Raw genomic sequence first — 14657 nt, forward strand, 5'->3', positions numbered from 1 at the left:
ATAACAGATTGTAGAGTCGTACATAGTCCAGCAGCAGTCTGGAGATATCCGAAACAATTTGGAAAACGAAGGCTTTGCACTTCGCGTGGAGATTGAGCAATCATTGTGGTCCAAAGAACTTGTTTGGTTGAGTTGTCGTAATTGACGAATGTACAGCAGAAAAAGAATATATATATATACGTAGATTCAGATGAGCCGTGGGCGTCTGCTTCTTTTCTCTGCACTTCGCGTGGAGATTGGGCAATCGTTGTGATCCAAAGAACTTGTTTGGTTGAGTTGTCGTAATTGACGAATGTACAGCAGAAAAAATATATACGTAGATTCAGATGAGCCATGGGCGTCTGCTTCTTTTCTTGTCTTCTCTCTCTGGTTCTCTCTCGGTAGTCTCTCTGTTCTGGTTCCATCCTCTTCCTCAGCTTCTCCTTATATAGACGGGGAATCGGTGCTTACATTTTTGAGATGCCAAAACGTAACAAATGCAGGTTGTTTAAACATCTCCAACCAATGGGAACGAAGAACATGTTTTCACGCCAAATTCTGGAACTTTTGTCTGAGCTTGGTGTCATGATAGAACGTATTTCGGAGCGCACTCCAACAGACTGGTATTGCGCAGTGGTTTACATATGAAATACAATATATAACATACATTAATGATACTACACAACACATCATATTCACGCAAACAGGAGACTTTATTCACACAAGGGCGTGACACAGCATAACCACAGAATTCTATTCCCGCTAAGGACGTGACAGTGCCATATAATTTTTGGTGAAAGCCATGTCATCTTGACAGTCCTCCCGATCCTATTTTTCAATAGATTAGTCAATACTTCCTTATGTGGTACCCATGAAGCTCCAATTTCGCACCCATGCGCCTCTCATTTTTTTTATTTTTTAATTTTCAACTACTTCAGCCGGGATGGCTTGTGTACAGAATAAAGTACGTATGTGAACCATCTCCCATACCTTGTCAGTGGATGCCTGGATATGGTGCTTTCTTTTTCTGCATCTAACATCCTGGTTTTACTAGTATCCTGTTACCTCTCGCTAGTCTCAGTCACGATGAAACACTTTTTATTGTGGCCACTAAGTTAAGCTAAACCTAAACAACGGAAACACTTATGCAAGGAAAACTAACCGTCTCATGTGGCGGACTAACGACAAGTCACGTGATAAAGTCACGTGGGTGAAACCCCAAAAAAAAAAAAAAAAAAAAAAAAAAAAAAATATATATATATATATATATATATATATATATATATATATATATATATACATATATATACAGTATATAAAGGCCGCAGAGATTAATGAAATCGTCTGGTGACAGTTGGAGTGAGAGAAAAGTTACCAGCCGGTATGGAAGGTTGGTTGGTGGCCATCACTCTTGCTAAGAGGCAAATGTTCAACGTTATTCTTTTTTATTCATTTATCTATTTGTTGTCTATGTATTTATATGTGTATTTGTATATTCATGTTTATATTTTTATTTTTGTATTCCTATATTAATTCATTATATATTTGTGTACATTTCATTAAAAAATTTGTTCATTCGTTTACTTATTTATATGTTTAAATATTATTTACTTTGTATCATTTATTTATTATGTATTATATTCTATTAATTGTTCATTTATCTATTTATTAAATAATTTATGTGTTTATTTCTCTATTTGCATAGCAGTATATTTTTAGCAAACGCTCTCTTTCCTTGCAGTGGGAGGCTCTGGAATTCCCTTCCCGCCTCCCACTTTCGTCTTTCCCACCTGTCTATATACCAGATATGGCTTCCGCTACTAAATGCAGAAGCCAAGCTAGAGTCTCTCGGCAACTGCAGTACTCGGGTGTGAAAGCAAGGGTCCTTATAAGTTGAAAATCTTTAGGTGTCCCAGCTTACAGGCGAGTTGGAGTGTCGAGACGGTACTTGTTAACGTTTCATAATTATCATTACTATCATTATTGTAGTTATTATTATTATTATTATTATTATTGTTATTGTTATTATGATTATTGTTGTTATTATTATTATTATCATCGTTATTATCATTATTGTCATTGTTATTATTATTATCATCATTATTATTATTATTTATTATTATTATTATTGTTGGTGTTGTTATTATCAGTTTTATTATTGTCATTTTTGTTATTAACTGTATCATTATTATTATTATTATTATTATTACTATTATTGTTATTGTTATTGTTATTATTATTATTATTACTATTATCATCATCATCATCAATATTATTATTATTATAATTATCATTATTATTATTACTTTTATTACGCTGGTGGGTAATCGGAAGCGTGTTGATCTCGTTTTCGCTTAGTTATGGGTTCGAATCCCGCGCTCCTCTCTGATTCCCAAGAGTGAGTGACCGTCGCATGCTCCAACAGTCCTAGATCATAGGACAAAGGTGGCTTCGGCCGCAGTTACTGAGCACCTCATGACGTGGGATCATCATATGTTATAATAAGTCTAAGGGGATAGGCACCATGTTTCACTCGTTTTGTGGGGTCGGGTTGGATTGTGTCACAAGAACATAAGAATGAAGGAGACTGCAAGAGACCATAAGGCCTACACTAGGCAGTTACATGTCCATTTCCACCTGTAATCCCCATCCATAAAGTTGTCTAACCGTTTCTTAGAACAACCGATAGTTTCAGCTCTCACTATTCCATTCGTTGACCACCCTATTACAGTAGTAAATCAATTCTTGCCTATTTCCTTCTTAAATCTAAACGTGTCCACTTTAAATTCATTACTGCGAGTCCTACCCTGTTTTCTTAATATTGTGACCTTGTGTCCGTCACCCTTGTAAAACTCTTTGATCCACTTGAACACCTCGATTAGATTACTCCGCACTCTGCGTCTTTCCAGAGAGTGTAGGGTAAATTTCTGAACCCATGTATCATTTTGACCATTCTTCTCTGTAATTATTCTAGAGAATTTGTGTCCATTCTATAAGACGGAAATCAAAAATGTACCGCATAGTCAAGGATGGGTCTAACTAACGCTAGAGTTTGATAATTACCTCTGCACTTCTATTCGTAACCGTCCTAGCAATGAAACTTAATGCTCTGTTAGCTTTATTCCTGGCGCTAATGCACTGTTTCATGGATTTAAGGTCAGGGCTCACTAGAACTCCTAAATCTCTCTTGCACTCACTTTTCTCTAAAAACGTGTTATCTAAGCTATATCTATTTTCGGGGTTGTGTAGCCCTACGTTTAACACGCTGCACTTTGAGATATTGAACTTCATTTGCCATTTCACCGACCACGTGAACAATTTGCTAAGATCATCCTGCAGAATTTCGGCGTCGTCTCCCGACCTAATTAGGCGTCCTATTTTAGTGTCGTCCGCAAACTCACTAACATCTCTATTAATCCCATTTTCCAAGTCGTTTATGTACATAAAGAACAATAAGGGACCCAAAACCGAGCCCTGGGAGACTCCACTAGAAACACCCCAACTAGATTTTACACCATTTATGGTGATCCGATGTTTTCTGTCACTGATCCAAGCTCTGATCCATTCTAACACTTTTTCTCCTATGCCATAGGCTCTGTTTTTATTTAGTAGTCTTTGGTGGGGCACCTTGTCGAACGTTTTGCTAAAGTCAAGGTAAATAACATCGTAACTAACATTGTTTTCTGACGCCTTGTATAATTTAGTGTAAAAGGATAGAAAATTAATCATACATAACTTACCCTTGAAGAAACCATGCTGTGTGTCACGAATCAAATTATGTCTCTCGAACATGTGAGTCTCTTTACCATTATCGATTCAAGCATTTTACCTATAACTGATGTCAAACTGATTGGTCTGTAGTAGCATATAGACGATTTACCTCCCTTTTTGAAAACAGGAACAACGTTTGCCTGCCCCCCAAGCAATAGGCACAAAAATCAAAGTCTACCTACTTATTAAATATTTCTGTTAACTGGTCGCAGCATTCAAATTAACTCTCAGCACTCTCGAAAATTTTTCGTCTGGACCCGGGGATTTTGTAGCTTTAAATTTTTCAATCTGCCTGACTACTTCTATCTTAGTAATTCTGATATTAGATAGTCTACATCCCCATTAAAAATCGGATCGCACTCAGGTATCTTATCTAACCTCTCGTTAGTAAACCACGAGAGAAGATTCTTGTTAGACGCCTCACTCATTTTCTCCTCCGATTTTATCACATTTTCGTAATTTTGAATTGGGGCTATCCTTTCCTTATTTTTTGTTCTGTAGAGATGAAAGAAGCCCTTTGGGTTGGATCTCGATTGTCTGGCTTGTCAAGGAACATGAGAATGGGGAAGACTGCAAGAGACCATAAGGCCTACACTAGGCAGTTCCATATCCATTACCACCTATCATCCCTATCCTGTGTACAGTATAAGATTAAGGATTATAATTTTGCTTTTACACTGTCACAGGATATCTTCGCACACTGCACACACACACACACACACACACACACACACACACACACACACACACACACACACACACACACACACACACACACACACACACACACACAAGCAGACACACACACACACACACACACACACACACACACACACACACACACACACACACACACACACACACACACACACACACACACACACACACACACACACACACACACACGCACGCACTCACATTGACCTTCACTTTAGCTTCATATCGCCAAATTTGTCCAAAGACCGCTTATCAAATTTCCGCTCATTTGACTCGGTCCTTTGACGTTTTACTTTTGGATCGTATTGCCAGACGATTTTATTCAGCCAAGGAGCGGACCCTGGGCTAGAATTGGCTCTAGATGGACCGAGACCCCTATTTGTGTCCAGTATAGAAGCGCTGGTTAAGTACAGTTCATACACAAAAGAATGATAATCCTACTATCACGAAGTGGGAAGTGAGAAACCCCTGGTTGGCCAAGCCCTGTCAGTTGCGGCAAGCCGCTAGGTTTTTAGGCCGATGTTGGGTCGCCTCCCCGCTTGGCCAGGGACTGTCAGGAACCAACGCGACAAACCCCGCAGCGAGTCACGGGAATCCACTGGGCGACCGAACGGCCCTGATAAATTTCACCTGAATTAAATTATTGGGTGCTGATGTTCTTTATCCCCCTCAGAAGGGGGAGTGGCCGAATCAAAACATAATTTGGCTTCGAATCGTCCAGCCCCTCGCTTCGCCTTCCAGTTTTGTTGCTTTTGTCTCCCTACGCAAGTGAATTCACTGACTACTCTTGTCCGTCACCACAAGTGACCGTAACGGGGTTATCATACTGGGCTATTTTTCCTCCAACCTCCGATTAATCGGCGGTACCACCCGCCTCCAGAACTACTTCCGCAGCAGAATCACAATGGCAAATTATTTTGTTTTCTCAATAAAAGCACTGCGGGCTGCAAACCTGCTCCAACAGTCGGAGGAAAATTAGCCCAGTGTGATAATACCCTAAGTATAGAAGGCTAAAGCGAGGGAAAGCCTTGGCGGAGGTTTTGTTGGTAAGTGACTGACACCTTGAGGGTTGGGTCCTTGTTGGTTTGCACCACGACCTGGGTGTGACTGACTGACTGACTGGCACCATTGTTGTGCTTGGCACTGGAATCAGGTTGATTTGCACCATCGTGGTGACGACTGTGGGGTGAACGAGAAGTCTATGTGGCAGCAAAAGGCGGCTGCGAGTTCTCTCAGTGCGGAGTGTCATTTTTATCTTATCTAATCTTGACGGGAATTACGAGGCAGTACTGCGGTTGGTCGGTTGGTGGGGGTTCTTTTACACGTAAAGCAGGGTGTTATACTAGGTGGAGTGGGTCGCCGGGGACTTCTTGCTGTTTAGCAAGTGGTGTGTGTGTGTGTGTGTGTGTGTGTGTGTGTGTGTGTGTGTGTGTGTGTGTACGTGTGTGTGTGTGTGTGTGTGTGTGTGTGTACGTGTGTGTGTGTGTGTATGTGTGTGTGTGTGTGTACGTGTGTGTGTGTGTGTGTGTGTGTGTGTGTGTGTGTGTGTGTGTGATTCACCATTCACCATGGTCTTGGATTACGTGTTGGACTCGTGATCGACAGTTATCATTAACCTCCCGGATGAGAGCTCAGAGCTCGTATGACCGATCTATGGGTAATACTGTGACCTTACACGCACACACATACCCAACTCCGCCCACGAGGGTTGGAGTAACACCCCGCAGCGAAGCGATACTGAAATTATTTTAGCCCTGGGTGGGAGTCGAACCCGGACAGCTGTAGTGGCAGGCAAGAACTCTAACCACAGCGCCACGAGGTGTGTGTGTGTGTGTGTGTGTGTGTGTGTGTGTGTGTGTGTGTGTGTGCGCGCGCGTTTGTATGCGTAATTTGGTCTGCCCTATTAATATATTTTGGTAATTTTTCTCATGATATTTTGAGACAGCTCCGACAGCTCAGTCTGTGAGTGGACCATAATTTTGGCACACTGCCATCGTCATATCTCTCGTGGGATATTTGTTGCAAATGACCGACACTTATCAGAATGATTGTACCATTTTCTAGATAATATTATCCACATGAAGTTGATTTCACTATTCTTAGAAAGATCTGGTGTACCTTAACTGTCCAGAACATAAACATCAGTTTTAGAGGTTGACATATAATCATTTGAATACAATAGCGTGGCATCATCGAGAATAAACGTAAGAGTTCAAAGTATTAACCGCTACGATTATTAAAACCCCTGTCACCTATTGTAAAGTAGTCCTCCCCAAGGGCAATATAGACCTTAAAGACAACACAGACAATCTTGATATTGAAAAATTACAGAAAATGTAAAAAAAAGTGTCCAAATTTTTCGTAAACAAGGTAATTTCCCTTTAATTCCAACTGACATTATCTACACATAAAATATGAGAACATATATATCACCAGCTGCCTGACTTAGATTTAATCTAGAAGTCATTATGAATAAACTAAAATGATAAGCTAATTCACCGTGGAGCCATTTGGAAGCTTCGGTTGGATAAACGCCCAGGCGATATGACGTAATGTCGTTTCAGTGACTTGCTTTCCTCCTCACTTCCTTGATTGTATTATTCTTTGTTTTATTTTTTTCTTTATCCGACCTTGTTGATGAAAAAAAAACCCTGTCACCTTGGCTTACCTTTGTAATTTTAGTACATTGTTATTACATTTTCACCCGGTACCATAGATGTGAAGGTACAGTGGCTTGCCAACTTGACAGTAGAATCATCACATATCTACACCAGAGGTGTACATCACAATACAAACATGTACAGACTCTGAGTAACCATAACTCCCGCCCAAACAAAATACACCAGTATAGCTAATGTTACGTGTTAGGAGAACATACCTCGTGAATAATTTTACGGTTGACGTGATCAGTATGGTACGATACGTGATTATGACGCGTAGGGGGGATGGGGTGTGCGTGAGGTGGGGTAGTAATCTCACTCACACACTCCAGCATTTCGTTATCCTTGTGTAGTATCACAGGATATCCGTTTGGTCTTTTTTCGCCCTGACATGTGGGTCTGTTGTCAAACTTTGGAAGTTTGCCGAGGGTTACCATTTCCTGTCTTACACACTCTTGGCTAGGGGTGGGCAACGCTTGGCACGCGAAACCCAGAGCTTACCTTAAAACAAATATTTATAAATCTCCATCTTCTTTTCTATGACCATTGGTAACAGCATGCAGCGATGGCCCGTGGATTGGGGCCAAATGAGGTGAAGGGAGGGAGGGGACCATGTAGGCCTATGATTATACTAAGTTGATACGCGATAATTTTTTATAACAAAGATTTGGCTGATTTTGGCACTCACACTTAAAAAGGTTGCCTACCCCTGCTCTAGGCCATGCTTCCTTCCCCCCCCCACACACGATAAGTGGCACCCCAACAGACCAGAGTAACGCAGTCCTCTTTCTCGCCTGGAGATCCAATTCCACTAAAATAAATAAATAAATAAAATAATAATGATAATTCTGATAACTTTTGGGATTCTACTATTCAACCAATTTGACACTAGCTCTCCTAAAATATGTCGTTTACCACAGACTGCTTTGATTCCACCTCTTGTCCACAAGGATAGAAGCGTTGGTTACTCAAACTCCGCTGGCCTTCGGGACACTTGGCGATCCATAACCGCTTTTGAAATGTCTCGCCATGTCTGTCGGTCCTGTTCACCTCCTCCTCCTCCTCTTATTCTCTTTTTTCCATTTCCCATGACTGTACATTTTCATCAACACATTGTCTCTTGCATTTTCGAAGCCGTCCGAGTGGTCGTCGGTCGCCCATGTAATCTCCACTATTGAGCACTGTCTTCATGCATCCTTGTAACATGTCGCGCCCATTTTTTTTTATTTATTATTATTATTATTATTATTATTATTATTATTATTATTATTATTATTATTATTATTATTATTACTATTATTATCATCATCATCATCATCATCATCATCATCATCATCATCATCATCATCATCATCATCATCATCATCATCATCATCATCATCATCATCATCATCATCATCATCGATGATATGGGGCTGTTTTGTTTGTTCTCTTATTTTTCAGTTGTGTCTTATTCTCCATTCCTGCTCTTGATATCGTACACATCTCAGTTTGGATGTTGTTGACTTTTTCTTAAACAGTTCTATTATGCTGAAGTAACATCGATTTCCTACTCCAGTTGTGACATCCACTTCCCGTTTCATTCTTCCGTTATTGATCACGATTTCTCCTAAATATTTAAAAGGTTCAGCACTCTCGGTGTCCAGCCACTCAATCTGTACCCTTTCGGGCAAATTAGGCCCTCTTGATGTTTTCATTATCTTCGTCTCAATTGATCTCGAGTCCAACACTTTCTGCTGGTTTTGAGTGACGCCAAATTTTCCATTTCTGTTTCGTTCTCTGTTATAATATCAACGTCATCAGCATACGCTAATGATATTATGTTTATGTCTAGAACAGTGGTTCTTAACCTGTGGGGAATTCCCCACAGGTGGGGAATGGCGGAGTTGCCAAGTGGGGAATGTGATAACTGTTACTTAAAAATCTAATATATGCAAACAAAAATTAAGGGCCGTAAAATGGCACAAAAAAGCAAAGCGTATATTTACGTACTAAACACTGCATGGGTTAAAATCGAATTTGTCAAAGACCGATGCTGTGGTGGGAAATGGAGAGTTGGCTCACTAAAAAATGGGGAATTGGAGAAAAAAGGTTAAGAACCCCTGGTCTAGAAGATAGCTGGTTACCAATGAAACACGCCCACTACTACTCCCCTTTGCTTCTTGAACGCAATATCGCAAATCTTATATTAATTTTTTTTTTATTAAAGCAGAAATAAGTGAACAGGTCAAATAAAAAAGTCAGTCAATACAAGTATAAAGTATAAAGTAAACCGATAACTACAATATATTCTGACGCGAAAATGTTCTAATGTATCCCAATACTAGTTCATTCCTTTGAAAATAGTCAAACGTATTCCCTTCCCTTCTGAAAATGATGAGTTTGAATGTTCAACAATTGTATAAAAGAAACTCGAAAATAAAGACAAATTATCTTCTCGTCATTTTTGTCTTCATCGATTCCTGTCCCGGCCTGTGTACATTGTCCCGCTGTCCACTCCCTCTTTCTCTCCCTCCCTCCTTCCTTTTCTCCTCATTTTTGTTTTGTTGCTTTCCTCCCCTCTCGCATTGTACCCCGTGCTCCCCGCCCCCCCCCCTCTCTCTCCTTTCTCCTGTTTATTCCTATTTCAACTCCCCTTGCCCTTCTGGATATTTTTTTTTTCCGTATTGGTCTTTGCGTCGTCCTCTTTATCTCTTAACCATTCTTGCCTTCGATTGTCATGCAATCGCTCCTTCTTTGCGTCATGAGTCAGACTGTCTACCTCCTCCTCCTCCTCTTCTTCCATCTCTTTGTCCTCCTCCTCCTCCTCCACCTCTTCGTCTTCCTCCTCCTCTTCTTTCATCTCTTCGTCCTCCTCCTTCTCCTCCTCCTCCTCTTCTTTCATCTCTTCATCCTCCTCCTTCCTCTCCTCCTCCTCCACCTCTTCGTCCTCCTCCTCCACCTCTTCGTCCTCCTCCTCCTCCTAGTCCCCCCCGAGACCTGGTTGAACATCGCAACACATAATGGCCACTCAGATTTTACCCCAGAGTACTCCCACCTGTGCACTCCCCACTCCCACTCCCCCATTCACCTTTTGAAGTCGCCTGCCATCAGGAGAACTTGTTTTTAAGAATATCCAGAAGCCGTGTGTGCATGTGTTTGTGTATTGTGCTCGTGTGTGTGTGTGTGAGTTTTATACATGATTAAGAAGCCTTATCTTGTACCCAGTATGTAAAGTGTCCCCTTAATAGACTCGTACGCTTGCCAAGTGCCGTGCCTCCAGCCAACTCTCAAGGCTATGGTCACCCCTTAGCACAAGATTCATATTTATTTAATGCTTGTATGTATACTTTCATGCAACAATTTCCTTTCTCTTGTAAATACGATAAAGAATGTTTCTGCACATCCCGTAACAAGGATATAGGTATAGTAAAAAAAATTATAAATCATATTGCCAACAACAAATAATAAAAAATCTCATCACCATTATTGTACATAATATCGTCAGTATTTTGAATAAACAGATCAGTCATGGGACTGACTTTAAGTATCCTAGCTATTCTAGCTGTTCTTGAAAGAATATTGCCAACCGCTTGCACTATACACTTATCCATAGTGTGCTTAATGGAATGACATACCACGGTGAACTAAATATGGTTTATTCTGACAAGAACACGACCAGCCGTCGGCACTGAGCACGGAAGTGTTCATTCCAAGTGTGCCTAAGGAAACCATACCGCGGCCGACCCTATGGTGTGTTCTGACTCCTCTTATAAGAATACTTCGTATGCCTTCCTCTCCCTACCACTCGTTCCAGTCTGGAAACAAAAAGTTAGCTTATTTCACACTGAAGTAACAATCTCAGGGACCGTGCGGGTTAATGACAAGTGTCTAATAAGACCCATCCAACTATCCCCATCCCTTATCCAACCGACGGCTGCACTATCCAAGTCGGCCTTATTAAATGGCGAAGGGAAATCACGGTTGGGACGGTGGACTGACAAGACAGCGCCATCGATGCGAGGGGAGATGGTAAGGCGGACGTATAGTGAAATGTAAAATCGACAGACGAAAAAGAACAGTCGAATATGGAATTTACATTTTCACAAATTCATGTATGTGTTTGTGTGTACGTATATGTGAAACTTGTGTCATAATTTTCCGTTTTACAAACTGGAGAAGAGCAGGCGACCATCAGAAGTCCCTTCAATCTATAACGTATGAACGAATAAACAAATAATTTAATAGATGAATATGTGAATGAACAAAATTACAAAAAACAGACAAATGAACACAAAATTATCATATGGGTGGGAATGCAGTATGGATGTGAAACATTGATCCGACTAAGGAATCTTCTCTTGAACTTCAGAATGCGCTTCTTCCGACGATTCTGTTTGAGAAGTAAAAATCTCCATCGCTGTCTCCTCGCCGTCTCCATCACCCTCTTCATCGCTGCCCAGATTATCACCCATGATTCGGTAAGTTATGGACCAAAGGGTCTCTTATCGATATGTTCTTTCTTTGTAATAATTTTTAGAGGCTCCCCCAATCCCGACACCCCTCTTAACGCGCGCGCGCGCACACACACACACAAAGCGACCCGAGTTCGAGCCTCGCTCAGACCTGAAAATTCTATTCTCGTTACACTGCGAGCCGACACTAATAGCATTACCCATTGATCGGGCCATATATGACCTATGAGCTCTCATCCGAAAGCGTAAAATAACTGACGGTCACGAGTTGAACACGTGATCCAAAAGTGTGTTGAATCACACACACACACACACACACACACACACACACACACACACACACACACACACACACACACACACTTTCCCATACTCTCTTTTCCTATTCCTTTCTTATACATCTTCCTTCTCTTTTTCTCTCCCTTTCCTTCCAATTCCCTTCCCTTCCGTTCCTGTTCTCCCTTATCCTTTCTTTTGCCTTCCTTTTCCATGAAGGCTCTTCCCTTCCCATGTAGTTTCTTCCCTTCAACCTTCCTCTTCTTTTCATTCCCAGACAGAAGCGTTGTCATAGCAACATAACAACCAAAATTTCCCTACTCCTCCTTTTTTTTTATCCTTCCCTTCCCTTCCCTTCCGTCTCATTAATCCCTTCCATTCCCTCCCTTTCCCTTCCTCTCACTCCTCTTTCTTTCCCTTCCTTGTCATCAATTTTCTTTTTTCGCTTCCCACACTGTGCCTCTCCCTCCCTTTTCCTGTCCCCCTTCTCCGCCCCTCCCCCCTTCTATTGTCCTTCGCCCCCAATTCTTTCCCTCCTCTATCGCCTCTGTTTTCGCCTCTTCATCTTTGTCCAACTCCTTTGACATCTATTCCTCCACTTCTTCTTGCCCCCTCCCTATCCCCGTGATTTATTTTCATACCCACCTCTAGGACACTCTCCCACTCCTCCTCACCTCCCTTTCGTCTTCTCTTTACCTTTTGGTTTCTCATCTTCCCCAAAAGATTTCATTACCCTCTCGCTGTCCTTCAGCCGGCCGCTTCACACTGGGCTAATTCTCGCCCACTGTTGTAAATTTGAATATCTTAAAAAAAAAAAAAAAAAAAAAAAAAAAAATCAACATTATATCTAACTTTTATAAAGGTTTACCCTCTCTTACTTTGCTATTCAGCCTCTTAGTATAAGACCCAAAGGTGATTTGGCATTAGGATATTCGAAAAGCAGAAGACTGTAACCGAAGTCGTTTCTACTCAAACAAACTCACAACGATCAGCGAGATCACTGATTCTATTCGACGTTCTTTTCGCAGGTTCACCACTTGTAGGTACACAAAAGTTATCAGTTATTTCTTGGAAAAATCGTTTATATATATATATATATATACAGTATATATATATATACAGTATATATATATACAGTATACTATATATATATATATGTATATATATATATATATATATATATATATATATATAGTGTCATGTGTTGCTTGCTTGGTTTGGCCTGAGTTAACGTAATGAGAGGAACTTCAGTCGAATCTAGGGGTAAGTCGAGTTCCAGTTGGGAAGCAAACCCACAACAATAACGTGGAACGTATAGGTAATTTAGGTAGATAAAAATACGTTCCGAGGAAAAGCTCTATTTGAGACTGAATGTAAGTAGGGATTGTAAGGATTACGGTTGAGGTAAGATAGACGTCTGCACGAAACTTAATTAACTATATTTACACATAAAGAAAAAATAAAGTTTTACTGATTAACATTTACGAACATACACTCACAGTATTCTGAGGAATAACATAAATACACTTTCCTAATAAAGAAAACATACAATTCACAAATCACCGAGTCTTAACAAACATATATAATTCACACAAAATAATTAATAACCCTATACAAGTCCAAAGAATTTGGTTTAAAAATACTTGCGAACAAAACAGCAATGCACCGATATACAGCGTCGAAGAGGTGAGACCTGGGGTTTTGTGAGAGTGGGGGTGGGCAACCGGGGAGGCTCTTTTTATACTCGAGGAAGGCGGGGCCAATAGTTTCATGGCAAGGTTCGAACTCGTACGTTCATACAACGTATGCTGGCCACGAGTCATGTTCGAAACCGTAAGTAGTAGGCGGGCGATTTGAAAGTGGTTTGATTCACGGTTGGCTATAACAATATATGTATATATATATATATATATATAATATATATATACATACAGTATATATATTATACATATATATATGTATATACAGTATACATAATATATATATATATATATATATATACAGTATACATTATATATATATATATACGTACATATATACATACATACATACATACATGCTTAAAAGTGGCAATTTGCCGACAAGATTGACGAGATAAACACCATATGAGGACGGAGCCTTTATTTGTACGACGTTTCGCTTATTACAGCTTTTTCAAGTACAAGTTGAGATACAAATGCTTGAGATTAAATAAGGGGAAAGGAGGGAACGGGGAGAGAAAAGGGGGGGAGGAGGAGGAGGAGGAGAAGGGGGGGTGGATTGGACACTGGGAACCACCAACTTGGAAATAGGGTGCCAGACAAGCAGAACGATAAAAGACATCACGAAGACGGAAATACACAACAACCAGACACCGGGCACCAAAGCCGGTGTTTATCGTATTCCGTGTTCAGGATGTGATAAAGTTTACATCGGAGAAACGTCACGCGACCTGAATACACGAATACGTGAACACCGTTACGACGTCAGGCATGATGTCACCACCAATGCATGTGTGACACATAGAAACAAGGAAAACCATCTTATGGACTGGAAGAATGCAGAGCTGCTAATACGGGAACCAGACAAAATCCGCAGGAAGTGTTTAGAAGCAGCAATCATTCAAGGAACGAACACTATTGAACAAAACAGGGGCATGTTTAACATCTCGCCTCACATTATTCCCCTAATACCCATGGCCAGCAAAATATTACATATCTAAACCCCCTTTGTGGACATTTCGCCCACGGACGTTTGGGCCAGCATTCTCATCCTTTCCCAGTGTCCAATCCCCCCCCCTTCTCCTCCTCCTCCTCCCCCC

General features: G+C 40.7%; 1 protein-coding gene across 1 annotated transcript in view; it reads left to right on the forward strand.

The window, feature by feature from the left end:
- The window catches only part of LOC143026046 (uncharacterized), a 77740-nt gene that overhangs the window by 41698 nt on the left and 21385 nt on the right, over positions 1–14657 (forward strand). Inside the window, exon 5 of the mRNA XM_076186038.1 lies at positions 11479–11587. Coding sequence (XP_076042153.1) covers positions 11479–11587 — 109 coding nt within the window. The remainder of the gene's footprint in view (positions 1–11478; positions 11588–14657) is intronic.

This window comes from Oratosquilla oratoria, chromosome 6 (genome assembly GCF_046742065.1).
Source record: "Oratosquilla oratoria isolate Oo_2021 chromosome 6, ASM4674206v1, whole genome shotgun sequence".
Classification (NCBI taxonomy): domain Eukaryota; kingdom Metazoa; phylum Arthropoda; class Malacostraca; order Stomatopoda; family Squillidae; genus Oratosquilla; species Oratosquilla oratoria.